We start from the raw sequence: 15,910 nt of genomic DNA, 5'->3' as shown, positions 1-15,910 counted from the left end.
TTACCCACTGAATGCAGAACCCTGTACTAAGTGCATGGAAGAGTACAATAGTGGGCACGATCCTTGCCCTTGAGCATTCTGTAGTCTACTGTCTGCCGAGCACGGTGCTAAACGCTTGGGAGAGTGCAGTAGGATAATAGACATGATCCCTGCACTCAAGGAGCTTACAGTTTAGTGTGTGCAGAGCTTCAGGTTCTTGAAACAGTGCAATAGAATGGTAGACATGATTCCTCCCTTCAAGGAATTTGCAGTCTAGTGCGGAACTTCCACTCTAGTGAATGGAATTGGAGCCAAAGTTTGGAGTACAGTTTTAAACTTAGAACACAAAGACTGGTCTCCACTTTTGACACCAATGAATTCTGTCTCCTCAAGCTTCATTTCCACAGAACACCTGAAGAAAGTGACAGGTGAAAATAGCCAAAATACCTAATAGGGAAAAAAAAAGTTTTGAGTTTTCAGGTTCATTTTTCTCCTTATTACAACAAAACACATAAACTCGACTGCATGTTGTCATCAGTAAAGAGATTTGTCTTTGTCTGATCAGAAGGCTGGTGTGCATCAGTCTTCTCCTTCCAGGTCTTTTCATTGACTTGACTGCACTCACTTGTTGATCTGTCAGAGGCTTAAAACAAAGCAGAGGTGTGAAAATATCAGTCAAATCTCAAAGCCCTTCCCCCAGGAAATAGATTTACTTCTTTGGGAACACCATGTCAACACTGGGGGTATTCTTTCGAAGGATTTTGCAGTATTCTGGGAGAAAGAATGTTTTCGCAGCCAACACCGATCGGGCCCCTTTGTATTTCCGTTTGACGAAACTGCTGTCTTGTGGCTGTAGTATAATTATTTCGTCATACTCTCTTGTCATCTCATTTATCATAGATTGAGTCCTGTACTTCTATAGAGTAAGATCATAATGCAAATCTCAAGGCCAAAATAAACCAGCTAACTACTAACTGTGACTGTCTGAGGGGAGGGAGGGGGAGGAGAATCAGTATGAAGTTGGATTTGTTGTTTCTAACAGCCCTTTGGGGAAGGAATGGGGCAGGAGTCAGGGAACCAAAGGTCCTGATTTTGCTGGGGCAGACACATTTTAAGTGGTTTGTCCCCGTGTCTTGAGAAAAGGTCTGGGGATGAATAGTAATAAAGATGATATTTAAGTGCTTACTGTATGTCAAACACTGGGGTAGATTCATGATAATTAGGTTGGACACAGTTCCTGTCCCACATTGGGCGCATAATCAAAATTAGGAGAAAAAACTGATATTTAATCCCCTTTTAACAGATGAGGAAACAGGCCCAAAGAAGTTAGGTGACTTCCCAAGATTCCATTGTAGGAAAGTGGTAGAGTCAAAGTTAGAATTCAGGTTCTTGGACCCCCCCGGGCCTGTGTTCTTTTCCCTTAGGCAATAGTGGCTTCTCTGTTCTCCTTGTTTTGGTAGCCTGGACATAGATACTTCCCCCAACTGTCTTCTCCTTGCCTCTTTCCTTCTTCCTCCCCGCCTCCAGCAGGTTGGTCCTCCCTCCAGTGAGTTGGTCCTCCAAATCCAGCTGTCTCAAGGCTGTTCAACCTGGCTTGAATAAATCAGGCCCTTTCTGGACTGGGCTTGAGAGCCCACCGAGTGGGTGACTTGGAAGAATGGGCCAGTGGGAAGTTTAAAAGCGTGGCCTGGTGAAAAAAAAGAATGGGGCTGGGAGGCAGGAATCAGGCTTCTAGTCCTGGCTCTGCCACCAATCTCCTTGGTGACTTTGGGCAGATCACTTCATCTTTCTGGGCCTTGGTTTCCTTATTTGTAAAGTGGGGATAAGATACCTGTTCTCTCTACCTCTTAGAATGTGAGCCCCATGTAGGACAGTGGACTTAGCCCACCCCAGCACTTAGCACAGTGTTAGGCATATGACAAGTGCCTAATGAATGACATTATTATCATGATTAATAAGAATTTCACAAAGATATTAAACCATATTTCTAGTGACCATTTAATTTCTCCTCTTTTTTTTTCATTTACGTTTTCTTCCCTTTTTCCTTTCCTCAATGACTGCCAGTCACTTTTATCAAATGATCAATGATACTTTTTTAAAGTGACTTGCCCAAAGTCCCATTGCAGGAAAGTGGCAATGCTCCTTTTTTGAAATATTAATTTTCCTCACTGAATCATCTTTCCTTTCTTGCTTGGCTTCTTGTTAACATCTTGCTTTATCTTCTTTCTCCTGATCGATATTTTATTTCCCCTTTTTCCCACTTTCCAGTCAGCTTTGCTTCCTCTTCGCTGCCTTTTTAATGCCTGTCTGCCCACTAGAATGTAAATTTCTTTAAGACTGGGTCAACAACTATTTTTTAACTCTCCCATGCATTTAGTGCTCTCCATACAGTTGGCATTCAGTAAGTGCTATTGCTTGATTATTTTCTTCCGTCCCTCATCATAATGATCAGTTTTCCCTTCTTCTCCCATAATTCATAGGAAATGGGAAAAGGAGAAGAGGAGGATGACAGACCGTAATGTTTTATTGATGGATCCTAAAATTAATTGAATTTCTGCCCTCTGAGTTCATTAATGAGTAGATGCGTCCAGGTCTTCACTCAATACCCCATCTCCTCCCTCGGTGAGTAAAGAAAGCCAAAATTTTGAATTTCGTAGACATAGCATACCAAGTTCTTGCCCTGCCTGAGTTTAACAAGGCCAAAGGCAGTTGTGTTCTTGGTTCCATGTGCAGGGGTTTTCTGCCTTCCTAGCTCTCGCCTCAAATCCAGCGACACTTAGTCACCTGCCATTCTAAAGACTCTTAAATTGTATGTTGGTCATATATATGTTTTCTGTCCAAAAATAATAAGGATAATTCTGACATTTGCTAAGTGCTAAACACCAGGGTAGATGCAAGATTTTCAGATAAGACCCAGTCCCTATCCCACATGGAGCTAACATTGTAAGGAGGAGGAAGAATATTCAATCTCCATTTGCAGGTGTAGAAACAATGGCCCAGAACAGTTAAGTGACTTATCCAATATCACACAGCAGGTAAGTGTCAGATCCAGGATTAAGATTATTATTATTAATAACAAAAACAGTGGTTTTTAAAGTGCTTACTTTGTTCCAAGCATTATACTAAGCACTGGGGAAGATACAAGGTAATCAGCTTGGACACATTCCATGCCACACATCAGGTTCACAGCGAAGTGGGAGGGAGAACAGGGGAGAAAATCCCCATTTTACAGATGTGGAGACTGAGGCACAAACTAAATGACTTGCTCCAAGTCGTACCACAAGCAGTCAGTGGAGCTGTGATGATGATGATGATGATGGCATTTGTTAAGCGTTTACTAGGTGCAAAACACTGTTCTAAGCGCTGGGGGGATACAAGGTGATCAGGTTGTCCCACGTGGGGCTCAGTCTTAATTCCCATTTTACAGATGAGGGAACTGAGGCTCAGAGAAGTTAACTGACTTGCCCAAGGTCACACAGCAGACATGTGGCGGAGCTGGGATTAGAACCCATGACCTCTGGCTCCCAAGCCCGGGCTCTTTCATCATCATCATCAATCGTATTTATTGAGCGCTTACTGCGTGCAGAGCACTGTACTAAGCGCTTGGGAAGTACAAGTTGGCAACATATAGAGACAGTCCCTACCCAGTAGTGGGCTCACAGTCTAAAAGAGTGGGCTCACTGAGCCACGCTGCCTCTCTGTGATTAGAACTCAAGTTCTGGCCCTTCCCACTAGCCCATGTTACTTCTCTAAGCCCTGATTCACTGGCGTAGGATCCATGAGGAGGCTACCCAGCAGTGAGCTACAAGTCAGCTCTGCCAGTGATCAGACAGTTCCACTGTGGAGGCTTACCCGGAGTACCCTATACCTCAACCAGCCTGGAAACCATTAGAGCAATAGCTAGAGAATAAGTTAAGTAGACAAGTTGAAGTTTTAAAGAAGACATTAACTTGGAGCCAGAAGAGCTGCCAGAGCAGCTTGCCAACACGGACAGCTGGAGGGCCAATTTTGCCGGAAACCCTAAAAGGCAGCTTGCTTAAATCTCCCAATCAACACGCTGATTTATTCTCAGCCCAGTACTCCTGTTTAATCGCACAGTGGAACCTCACCAATTGACACCACCAATCCAGCTCTCCAGTCGGTGAAGGAAATGGCATGTTGCAAAAATGCAAATTAGCTCTTGGTGCCTACTCTGCCGAGTATTTCTTGGGTCATCTTTGAAGGCCTTCCCATTAGCCTGGCACTTTAGTTGGGCACCAACTCCCAACTCTCAGATGGACACCCTTTTTGGATGGATAAGAGGAAAAGGAGCCAGGCTGCACACCCTGGCATGGAAGGAAGAATCTGGTGCACTTTTACTCCCATTAGAGGTCTGCACGCTGTTCCCTTGTTGCCATCGTCAAGTAGATACAGTGTGCCAAGCACTGCGCTCTCAGTAGTGAGGCTGCTTTCTCAGTGTGCTACAGGAGATAGAGCCGGGCTGGTAGGACAGGAGTCAGAGCAGGTTTCCACCCTGGGCTTCCAGGGATCTGACCGAATCGTTGATCGATGAGCTGAGTGTTGAATCACTCCTTGACTGCTTTGGGTCTGGGTCACGGCTTGTAGGAGCAAAGTCGACCCCTGGGGCTCTGGATTTCTGACTGCTTAGGCCATTCTCCGAAAACACCTTGCCTTGAAGCCGAGCCCAACAGTTAAGCCCCGCAGCTGTGCGGGAGTGTGGCTGAGTAGTTGGGCTGGGATCAGTCGGAGCCCTCCCGGAGGAGGGAGTCAAGGGAGTGAACAGAGAAGTGGCCTCGAGGATGGTTCTCTCTCAGGGTTTTCTGCACGCTGGAGCACCTTAGGCCAGGGCCGGAGTCAGGGAACCTGGTTGCCTCTCACCTCCCCGCCCTCTTGCGTGGTGAAAATAGGAAGGGAAGAAGTCAGGGGCTGGTGACCGTGATGTTTCTGGAGCCGATGCCTCTCCCAGGCTTTTAGTTGTGCTTTGCACACAGTAAGAGCTCAATAAATACTATTGAATGAATGAGTGAGTGAGTGAGTGAAAGTTCTGCCCCAGCCAGAGGGCAGGCAGGCGGAGGAAGGGTGGTGGGCTGGTTGTAGCAGAAGTATTGACATTTCAGGAAAAACAGGGTGGCGTAGTAAAAAGAACATGGGAGTCAGAGGACCTGGGTTCTAATCTCAGCTTTGCCTCTTGCCTGTTGGGTGACCTTGCATGAGTCACTTCAATTATCTGTGCCTCAGTCTCTTCATCTCTAAAATCAGAATTCAGTACTATTCTCCCTTAAACTTGACTCAGGTCTAGATGGAACAGGGGTGGTGTCTGAACTGATTATCTTATGTAGCAACCCCAGCACTTAGTACAGTGGCACATAGCAAGTGCTTAATTAATACCACTATCATTTTTTATTATTATGATTATTGAGCATCCACGGACACTGACTCAAATCCTAAGGCCTTAGTTTTTCGTCTTTCCCTCTACATTCAGTTCAGCCTGAACATACGTTTTCACTAGGGTGTTGTTAAGAAAATAGCGGGGGTGTTCCTCTGACATTGAGAACTGTTTGAGTGCAGTGCCCTGCTCTGTCTGAAGAAAAGATTTGTGCGCTCAGCGTTGAACCTCCTGAATGCTATGGCCCCAGTTTTCCTAAATGCAAGGTTCTACAAGAACACAATCCCCATGTTGCAGGATAACTGGGTATACATGGTTCTTGATTTCCTCAGGAAAAACGTGCACATACATAGTTTATGGTGGGAAAGGTCAATGACTCCAAAGCCCAGGTCTGTGTCTTCATAGAAGAAACATGTCACGCTCCTCTTGGAGAAAGTCCCCCAGCCTGCCAGCAAATCCCTAGGGTCTGGGGGCTCTTTAGACCCCCACTCCCAGCTGCAGAAAATGATTAAAATGTTCTAGTTTTCCTTGTAGGAACGCCTTATACCTGGGCTAGGGCCCCAGGGGACAATCTACGGGGAGCATGTCTCCCCCGAGCCGGATGGGCAATAAACAGGGAGTACTTGTGAACGCTTGTAAGCATGTGTCCGAGGTTGTTCATTTGGGATCTCAAATCCCAAACGTCCTCTCTGATCTGACAGATTGCTGCTACACACCCGGTTCCCTCACCAGGTTGCTCCCAGGAGCTCAAGTTCCAGGAGGACAGAGAACAACTAATTCATCTGGGGCGGCCACCACTGGGACAGTCTTGGATTCCGCAGCTCCAGTTGGGGTCCAGCTGTGCTGGGAAAGGTGAGATCGGGACTTAGAGCAGCTGGGGCCTACTGATCTCTACCCTTGGCCAGTCCCAGGACAGGTCAGTATCGCAGAAGATAGCAAAAAAACAACCAGAAAGGGCCAGGAGATAAATGAGATTCTGCCAGATCCCTTACTAGCTGCTTGCCTGGCTATTTTCCATAATCCCCCAACCCACCCTCCGGTATCTATAAATCCAAATCCAATAAGTCTTTCTATAGTGAACCTAAGTAATAGCTGTATTTTGAAACAAATCCTTGGGATACTCACCACATGCTATAGCACTGCTGGGGAGCAGCTGCTGGCTGTCAGCGTACTTCATAACAGCAACTCTCTTGCGGTCTTGATTTTCCAGAGCATTTGCTTCTGCTAATGGGAGGAAGGGAGAGAGGGTGCGGGGAAATTGTAGGCAGGACTGCAGAGCCACAGGAAGCAATTGGGGAGTGACTTCTACTCGCGATTCTGAAATTGTCAGTGATGTCATAAGTGTGTTCTGAGGCAGCTTTGTGTTGCGAGGTCTTAATGCCCTCTCAGGTGAATATATTGCTTTGTTACCCAATACCCTAATCTTTTATTGTGTGGCTTCATTTGGAAACAAGCAAGGAGGAGAATAATAATAATTGTGGTATTTGTTAAATGTCTACCAAGCACTGTTCTAAGCGCTGGGATAGATACAAGATAGGTCCCAAATGGGGCTCACTAGGCCACTCTGCTTCTCGTTAAGTCCTGACTGCCTCTGAGGTGAAGTAGTAAAGAAGTAAAGGGAAAGAGAGGGGTGGGGGTGGGTGAAAGAAGCTAGGCAGAGGAGACAGAGAGAGAGAGACTTATCCTAGTGGAAAGAGCACAGGGCTGGGAGTGTGGAGACTTGGGTTCCACTTCCATCTCCACCACTTGCCTGCTGTTTGACCTTAGGCACTTCACTGTCCCTCAATTCCTCAGCTGTAAAACGGGGATTACCCATTTTAACTTGTTCTCCCTCCCCTTTAGATGTGAGTCCTATGTAGGACAAGGACTGTGTTTGCTCTGATTTTTTTTTTTTAATGGTATTTGTTAAGCACTTACTCCGTGTCGAGAACTGTTCTAAGCTCTGGGGTGGATGCAAGATAATCATGTTGGACACAGTTCCTGCCCATATAGGGCTCACAGTCTAAATTGGAGGGGGGAGGGTTTAATCCCCATTTTACAGATGAGATAAGTGAGGCACAGAGAAATCATCATCATCATCATCATCAATCGTATTTATTGAGCGCTTACTATGTGCAGAGCACTGTACTAAGCGCTTGGCAAGTACAAATTGGCAACATATAGAGACAGTCCCTACCCAACAGTGGGCTCACAGTCTAAAAGGCTGTGAAATGACTTGCCCAGGGTTACACAACAGACAAGTGGCAGAGTCAGAATTAGAACCCAGGCTCTCTGACTTTAGGCCCTTGCTCTTTCCACTAGGCCACCCTGCTTACATTGTATCCACCTCAGCATTTGACACATAGCTCGTTGTTAACAGGGAATGTGTCTGTTTATTGTTATATTGTATTCTCCCAAGCACTTAGCACAGTGCTCTGCAATCAATCAATCAATCAATCAATCGTATTTATTGAGCGCTTACTATGTGCAGAGCACTGTACTAAGCGCTTGGGAAGTACAAATTGGCATCACATAGAGACAGTCCCTACCCAACAGTGGGCTCACAGTCTAAAAGGGGGAGACAGAGAACAGAACCAAACATACCAACAAAATAAAATAAGTAGGATAGAAATGTACAAGTAAAATAAATAAATAAATAGATAAATAGAGTAATAAATATGTACAACCATATATACATATATACAGGTGCTGTGGGGAAGGGAAGGAGGTAAGACGGGAGGATGGAGAGGGGGACGAGGGGGAGAGGAAAGAAGGGGCTCAGTCTGGGAAGGCCTCCTGGAGGCCTCCTGCACACAGTAAGGGCTAGGTAAATACAATTGACTGACCACAATTATTATTATTATTGTTATTATTATTGTTACAGGAGGTATAGAAGTAGCTAATGAACAAACCAGGAGGCAGAAGGAGATTAAGATGGGGAAACAGGAAAATCTTATGAATGAATCATTGGAACCAGCTAGAGATCCAAATTTACCTGTTGCCTTTCATAGTGTTAGTGTTACCTACCTTTATTATCAGAAGAATTTTCTGACTTCCCCATGATCTCATTCTCTGTAGCATACAAATTCCGGAGTAGAAAATACGTGGTCATCTTTCCTTTACCTTTCACATCAATTTCTCCCCTTTCAATGATCTCAAATCCTTGGTTTTCTAGGGCTCTGTTCAAGAAAAGAGATGCAGCAAATGCAGTCAGTAGCACTATCGTGATGGGTTTGCCCAAGCAGCATAGTGGTGTGGAGAGACCACAGGCCTGAGAGCCAGAAGGTCAAGCGTTCTAATCCCGGCTCCTCCACTTATCTTCTCTGCTGTGTGACCTTGGGTGAGTCACTTCACTTCTCTGTGCCTCAGTTAGTTACCTCATCTGGAAATTGGAGATTGAGACTGTGAGCCCTAAATGGGACAGGGACTGTGTCCAACCCAGTTTGCTTATATCCACCCCAGTGCTTAGTACAGTGCCTGGCACATAGTAAGCACTTAACAAATACCATAAGTATTATCGGGAAACAGAGCCCAGTGCTAAACTAGATGAAGGGATCGCAGGCCACTCATCTCCAAAACGCTGGCTGATTCATGTTCTCTTTCTTCCATGGCTCTTGACTGTCTGCTAATAGATTGGTTGAAGTAGCAGTAATAGCACAAGAGGCAGTGTGACCTAGTTGAATGAGCACAGGCCTGGGACCTGGGTTCTAATCCTGCCTCCACTTGACTGATCTGTGACCTTGAGCAAGTCACTTAACTTCTTTCGGCCTGTTTCTTCCTCCCTCTTAGACTCTGAGCCCTCATGTGAGACAGGGATAATGTACAATATGATTATCTCTGTCTACTCTAGTGCTTAATACAGTGCTGCGCACATAGTAAGGGCTTAACAATACCACAGTTATTCTTCTCAATCTCGTCGTATCCTGGTCTTTCTCCTCTATGCCAGAGAGAACAGCCAACATCAATATAAATAGGCTTTAATCGAATATGAACATACAGAACAAGTAAAAGAAATATTCCCTGCCCTCAAGGAGCTTCAATTGAATGAGGAAGCCTGTAAATATGACAGTAGACAACACATTGTGAAGGGCACGAAAATGTTTTTTCTTTGATTGTTTTACATGCAAGACCCACTTAAAGCCAAAGTGACCACAGCACAGCACCAATACTGAGTCGTGACCCTCTACCCCTAGCAGGAAGTTGCCTCAGTAATAATAATTAGTAATAATAATTGTGATATTTGGTAAGCGCTTAGTATGTGCCAAGCACTGTACTAAGCACTGGGGTAGATACAAGCAAATCAGATTGGACACAGTGCCTGTCCCACATGGGGCTTGCAGTCTCAATCCCCATGTTACAGATGAGGTAACTGAGGCCCAGAGAAGTGAAGTGACTTGCCCAAGGTCACACAGCAGAAATGTGGCGGACCCGGGATTAGCCGCAGTGGTGTTCACTGGCCAAGTTATCCAGCTAATTTTCAGAATTGCTGCTGGCCCTGCCTACCTTTCAAAATACTCTAAGCGGTTCTTTGCTCAGAAACCTTTCCTCCTGTGGCTTAGACCCAGATCTCCTGATTCTCAAAGCTGAGCTCTTTCCACAGGACATCTTTTGAAATCCCCATTTCCCAAGGGAAGATAAAGTCCACCTTGTTTTGTGGGTGTTTTACTTTGTTCTGGTGTAAGATATCCTTTAGCCTGAACACCCAAAAGTGCCCTTTGCTCACATCATCAATAGTACTTACTGAGCACTTACTGTGTGCTGAGCACTGAATTCACAATTGGTTATCATAGGCACTTAATCAACTCCCTCCCCATACCTATCCTTGCTTCTCTCCCACTGCAGTTCAACCCACACACTTCATTCCTCTAACACCAACCTACTTACTATGCCTCAATCTCCTCTCCCTATCAACCCCTTTCTTCTGCCTGAAACTCCCTCCCCCTTCAGTGATATTTACTGAGCACTTACAATGTGCAGAGCACTATACTAACTGCTTCATATCTGACACAAAACCACTTCCCCATCTTCAAAGCCCTACTTCAATAGTTTCTTCTCCAAGAAAGCTTCCTTGACTAACCCCTCATCTCCCCACCCTTTCCTCCCTCCCTTCTGCATTTCCTGTCCACTCGTGTTCATACCCTCAAACGCTTTGATACCCAACCCCTCTCCCCAGAGTACTATGTACATGTCCTTACACTCCGTTAATAATAATACTAATAATAATTGTGGTATTTGTTACTTACTGTGTGCCAGACACTGTACTAAGTGCTGGGGTAGATACAAGCAAATCGGGTTGGACATAGTTCCTGTCTCACGTGGGGCTCCTAGTCTCAATCCCCTTTTTACAGATTATGTAGCTGAGGCCCAGAGAAGTGAAGTGACTTGCGCAAGGTCACACAGCAGACAAGTAGAGGAGCCAGGATTAGAACCCACAACCTCCTGACTCTCAGGCTTGTGCTCTTTCCACTACCCCATGCTGCTCTGTTGCTTCCCCTATCTGTAGTTTATTTTGTCTGTCTACCCTCACTAGCTGGTGAGTCAGTCAATTAATTGTATTTATTGAGCACTTACTGTGTGCAGAGCACTGTACTAGGCATTTGGGTGAGTACAATATAATAGACACATACCCTGCCCACAATGAGCTTACAGTCTAGAGGGGGGAGCAGGCATTCGTGTAAGCTTTCTGTGTAGGGATCATGTTGAGCAGTTATATTGTAACTCTCAAGCAATTACTACAGTGCTGTGCACCCAAGAAGAGCTCAATAAATATGATTGATTGATTGACGGGCTGATCGATGGGATGTTGGGTCCCTAGGACGTAGATCAGAGGCAGATTTAGGGAGAGGATGGTTGTACCGGAATGCAGTTGGACTGAGGTGCACTTTACTGGGAAGCCCGTGACTTTCCATCCTGGAAGCTGTGTTCACAGTGTCACCAAACAAGCAGTAGCGGGGCATCTTGTCTCCAACGACTCCGGCCAACACCGGTCCTGTGTGGATCCCCACCCTTATCTGGAGGGAGAAGATAAAGTCAAAACCAGGAATCTCTTCTCCCTCTAACTCTGGACTTGCAGCTAGAAAGCGTCATATCATGCTAGCTAGGCACTCCTGCTCACTCCTAGGCTGCCCGTAACCGTATCCCCGTCCTGAGTGAAGTTTCAGTCTGCTTAGCAGGAGCCCAAGATTACATCTGCCTTTCATTTCCAAAGGCACCACATCAACCTGTAAAGAACTTCAATGCTTGAATAGGCATTTCCTGTGAAAAACTTGATCAGATGATTCAGCTAACGATACATGGCAGGAGAGTGGCTACTTGCCTGGAAAGAGCAGAGATTGAGTAAGGAGCCCCAAGTACTAATCCTGACCTCACCACTTGCCTGCTGTTTGACTTTGGGCAACTAACTATTCTGGACCTCAGTTTCCTCACCTGTAAACTGGGAATTAAATAATTAATAATAAATAAATAATATAAATAATTAAATACCAGAATCATTATTATTATTGTTCATATTAATTATATCTCCATCATTAAAGGAAAAATTGTATTACAGAGGATTATATATCAAGCAGAGGATTCGGTTCACCTTACCTGAATGGGCTCTCCGGTGACAGGATTCACCACGTCTCTTGCAGAAATTTGCATTCCCAGGGCAAAATTGGCCACTCTCTGAGCATGGCTTTCCCTAGGCACTGGCACACCTCCTACCACCATGTAGGCATCGCCTATTGTTTCCACCTGGGTAGAAAAGGGAAGGTGGGAGGATTAGTTCCATTTTCCCTAGAGTCCCTCGGAAGGTGGTATCATTTTTCCAACATGTAAGTCGAAATGACAGTATCCTCTTTTGTGGATCCTGCCGGAGGGAAGAGGAACAGACCAGGCTTTCAGAAGCAACATAATTTTTGCTATCAATGGCCACAAGTTCCAGAAGAACCAGATGTCTTACTTTGGCCAGAAGATGCTATTTAGCTAATAGCAATTTGGTTAGGGCCATCAATCAATCGGTTGTATTTATTGAGCATATATGGTGTGTAGAGCACTGTACTAAACATGTGGGAGAATCCAATGTAACTGAATTGGTAGACATATTCCCTGCCCAGAACAAACTTACGGTTTAGGGGGCCATCCCTTTGATGAGTGTGAGCTCTGGGGCTGGCAAACGCAAACTGGAGCACTTTGAAAAGCAACCCCTCAGTCGTATTTGTTGAGCGCTTACTGGGTGCGGAGCACTGTACTAAGCGCTTGGGAAGGACACCCATCTTGCCTCCTTCCCTTCCTCAGAGCACCTGTATATATGTATATACGTTTGTACATATTTATTACTCTATTTATGCTCTGCATCCAGTAAGTGCTCAATAAATACGATTGATTGATTATTTATTTTACTTGTGCGTATCTACTCTATTTTATTTTGTTAGTATGTTTGGTTTTGTTCTCTGTCCCCCCCACCTTCTAGACTGTGAGCTCACTGTTGGGTAGGGACCGTCTCTATATGTTGCCAACTTGTCCTTCCCAAGCGCTTAGTACAGTGCTCTGCACCCAGTAAGCGCTCAATAAATGCGATTGATTATTTATTTATTTATTTTACTTGTACTTATCTGTTGTATTTATTTTATTTTGTTAATATGTTTGGTTTTGTTCTCTGTCGTCGTCCCCTTCTAGACTGTGAGCCCACCGTTGGGTAGGGACCGTCTCTATATGTTGCCAACTTGTCCTTCCCAAGCGCTTAGTACAGTGCTCTGCACACAGTAAGCACTCAATAAATGCGATTGATTGATTGATTTGATTAAATGGCCCTCTACTGGGCTATGCAAAACATCCAGAAACACTGAAAGAGTTAATTTCAGTATTTCTTTCCCCCAACAGTTTAGAGAAAAGAGGCAAAGGAAAGCACCCAATATATGATCTGCAAAGACACCACCCAAAACTGCATTCTCTGTCACCCAAACTCTTACTTTGTAGACATCGTGAACGTTGGTTAGCCGGTCAAATCTTGAGTACATGGCATTCAGCATATTTACTATTTGGATGGGCTCACAGGCAGCGCATATGTTGGTAAAGGTCACTACATCACTGAAAAGAATCGTGCAGGTTTGAAATTCCCCTGAGAAAGAAAGCAGATATTAGCTCTCAAAGCTTAAATAATAGCTGGAAGGATTATGGTTTAATTAGGGCCATTTAGCATCTAATTTATTTACATGATAAAGCTGATCATCCGAGCATTCAAAGGTAAAACTGGCCTACTACCACCCATGAAACATGGTGCTTGGGAGGAGAAATTCACTGGGTACCTGCTGCCACCCTTTTGCCTTCCTTCAGCTGATTGGCTACGTGTTTGGGGAGCATGGCATACAGCAATGTCTCTGTTTTCTTCTTCTCCAGGGCCAGGTGTTTGGAGAGGACCCGGAGCTCCTCCTTCTTCCTCTCCAGCTGGTTGGACAGCTCTATCTCGGCCAGCCTCTGCTGGTTCAGGAGGATGAGATCCCTGGTGGAGTCGTGCTGGGCGATGTCGGAAATGTGCATCTTGCGTTCCTCCAGTTCCTGCAGGCTGCGGAGCTTGGGGGAGCACAGATAGATCATGCACCGCATGGATTCCATCCACATCATCTGGCCTGCCGGGACCAATGCAGCAATCGGTGCGCTCAATTGGTAAGTATCAATCAATCGATAGCATTTCCTAAGCGCTGACGCTATGCTGAGCTCTGTACTAAGCACTTGGGAGAGTACAGCAGAGGTCATAGCTGTGGATCCCCTACTCTCAAGGAACTTCTTTTAGACTGTGAGCCCACTGTTGGGTAGGGACTGTCTCTATGTGTTGCCAACTTGTACTTCCCAAGCGCTTAGTACAGTGCTCTGCACACAGTAAGCACTCAATAAATACGATTGATGATGATGATAACTTCCACTGTAGTGGGAAATCCCTCCTAGTATTAACCAAGTGAAAAATTCTTGGCAAATGCCATATGCAGTGTTAATGATTAGCAATATCATCGGCGTGACTAACAATTTTCCATTTCTGAGCATCTCCTGAAACACCTTGCTCCATCTTTGTTCATTCCAAGGGAGTGCTCAAACCACCTTCTTAGTTGTCAGTCAATTTGAATGGCCAACAAAATTCCACTTCAGGTGTTTGGTTTTCTAACCCATAGTGCTACTCCTTCCTTAGAGAACAATTTAAATTACTCTCTTTTCCCTTGCCTTGTGTCTTGGACACTAACTGGTCCTGAAGAAAGTCATATGTCTGGGGAGAGGCAATCATTCTTTCAGGGCCATATGGGCCCTTTGAATGCAGTAATGTTACATGGATCTTGCTGTTGCCCAAGTGACCAGAAGAGCAAGTGAGCATTTCCTGCCTAATCTGTTGTGCTTCCCCAATTATCCAGAAAATTTCATTTCCCCATGAAGTGGCTTTTGCAAGGCGCTCCATCTCATTACGGTTGTGCTTGACCAGGTGGGTTAGAGCGGCCCGGCTCCCCTCCTGTTCCCGCTCTTTTTGCCTGCCGCGACATCCCAAACTCATTTCTGACCAGTTTCACGGACCACCTCCGCTACACCCTTCATCCCCCTCGCCTCAACTTTTCTTGCAGCTTTTTCTTATTTTAAACTCATTGGTATCCCCTGGCCTTTAGTCCCCAGCTCCCAGGACTTCAAAGCCAGGGGGACCGGGCCAGACTGGGGCGGATGAGGGGGAAAATTGCTGCCATCTTCCCTCTTCCCATCCTGCCCTCCAATTAGGGACCAGGAAAGACCCATGCATTGATTTTTTTAAAATTAACTACAAATGATTGTGGCTCCAAATTATTTTTTTTATCCATCTCTCTGTTATGATCTGAAAAGTCTGCCAATTGCCCTCTGATTAGTTTGTCAATTCCAGATATGGTCACTCAATCAGGGGTGTTTCTTGAGCACTTAACTGTGTGCGGATCACTGTACTAAGCATTTGGGAAAGTACAATACAAGCAAGTTAGTAGACACAACCCCTGCCCGCAAGGAGTTTACAATCTGCAGGCTCCCATGATAAGGAGGTGCCTTATTTAATACCTCTGAGCTTGAGGGAAGGTTGGTTTTTCCATGCTTCTGGCATCATTTCTCTTCGTGTTCCAAGCACAAACGGACTATTGATGAATTTGCAGATGCTGACAATAGTGAAGGGGACTTGGGGGTGAATGATGGAGAAATACTGGTCTACGCGAATGCCTTGGGTTTGGAGTCCTGGGACGTATTTTTGGATGTTCACTCCCGCTTGTTTGACCCTAAGCTATTCATAAAGAAGAAAGGCAGGGAAGAGGGCAGATTTAAGATCTTTCCTGTAGTATGGGAAAAAGAAAAAATGTAAATCTGAGATTCTCCTGGAACTCAGAACCAATCATTGAAATAACAGTGGAAGAGGCAAGCACCCCCTCAGTACGTTAGAGGAACCCCAAAAGGTTTATAGGAATTTTAAAAAAATCTCCTAATAGAAAATTTGAAAAAGAAAAGGCAGTTGTTTAAAAGATAGGTTGAAAGGTAGCTGGCAGAGTAAAACAGTAATCATGTTGTAACATTGCCTTGTCTGAATCTGGTTTCTAA

At 45.1% G+C, this 15,910-nt stretch overlaps 2 protein-coding genes across 4 annotated transcripts in view; one reads left to right on the top strand and one right to left on the bottom strand.

The window, feature by feature from the left end:
• Positions 1–367: 367 nt before the first annotated feature.
• The window catches only part of LOC119941412 (guanylate cyclase soluble subunit beta-2-like), a 33,705-nt gene continuing 18,162 nt past the window's right edge, over positions 368–15,910 (bottom strand). Inside the window, exons 7-14 of the mRNA XM_038761839.1 lie at positions 15,383–15,599; positions 13,633–13,953; positions 13,297–13,445; positions 11,933–12,079; positions 11,201–11,355; positions 8,372–8,523; positions 6,491–6,589; positions 368–622 (exon numbers count right to left, since the gene is read on the bottom strand). Of these exons, the coding sequence (XP_038617767.1) occupies positions 477–622; positions 6,491–6,589; positions 8,372–8,523; positions 11,201–11,355; positions 11,933–12,079; positions 13,297–13,445; positions 13,633–13,953; positions 15,383–15,599 (1,386 nt within the window). The 3' untranslated portion in view covers positions 368–476. The remainder of the gene's footprint in view (positions 623–6,490; positions 6,590–8,371; positions 8,524–11,200; positions 11,356–11,932; positions 12,080–13,296; positions 13,446–13,632; positions 13,954–15,382; positions 15,600–15,910) is intronic.
• FAM124A (family with sequence similarity 124 member A) overlaps positions 13,913–15,910 on the top strand; it is a 72,621-nt gene continuing 70,623 nt past the window's right edge. For 2 of the 3 annotated variants that reach the window (XM_038761837.1, XM_038761834.1), the window contains exon 1: positions 13,921–13,990. The gene's annotated coding sequence lies outside the window, so the exon portion shown is untranslated. Of the gene's footprint in view, positions 13,991–15,910 lie in introns of all 3 variants that reach the window. The other variant, XM_038761835.1, reaches the window with a different exon arrangement.

This window comes from Tachyglossus aculeatus, chromosome 20, assembly GCF_015852505.1.
Source record: "Tachyglossus aculeatus isolate mTacAcu1 chromosome 20, mTacAcu1.pri, whole genome shotgun sequence".
Taxonomy (NCBI): Eukaryota; Metazoa; Chordata; class Mammalia; order Monotremata; family Tachyglossidae; genus Tachyglossus; species Tachyglossus aculeatus.
The sequence above is the reverse complement of the archived record's forward strand: the minus strand, read 5'-3'. Positions and strand labels throughout refer to the sequence as shown.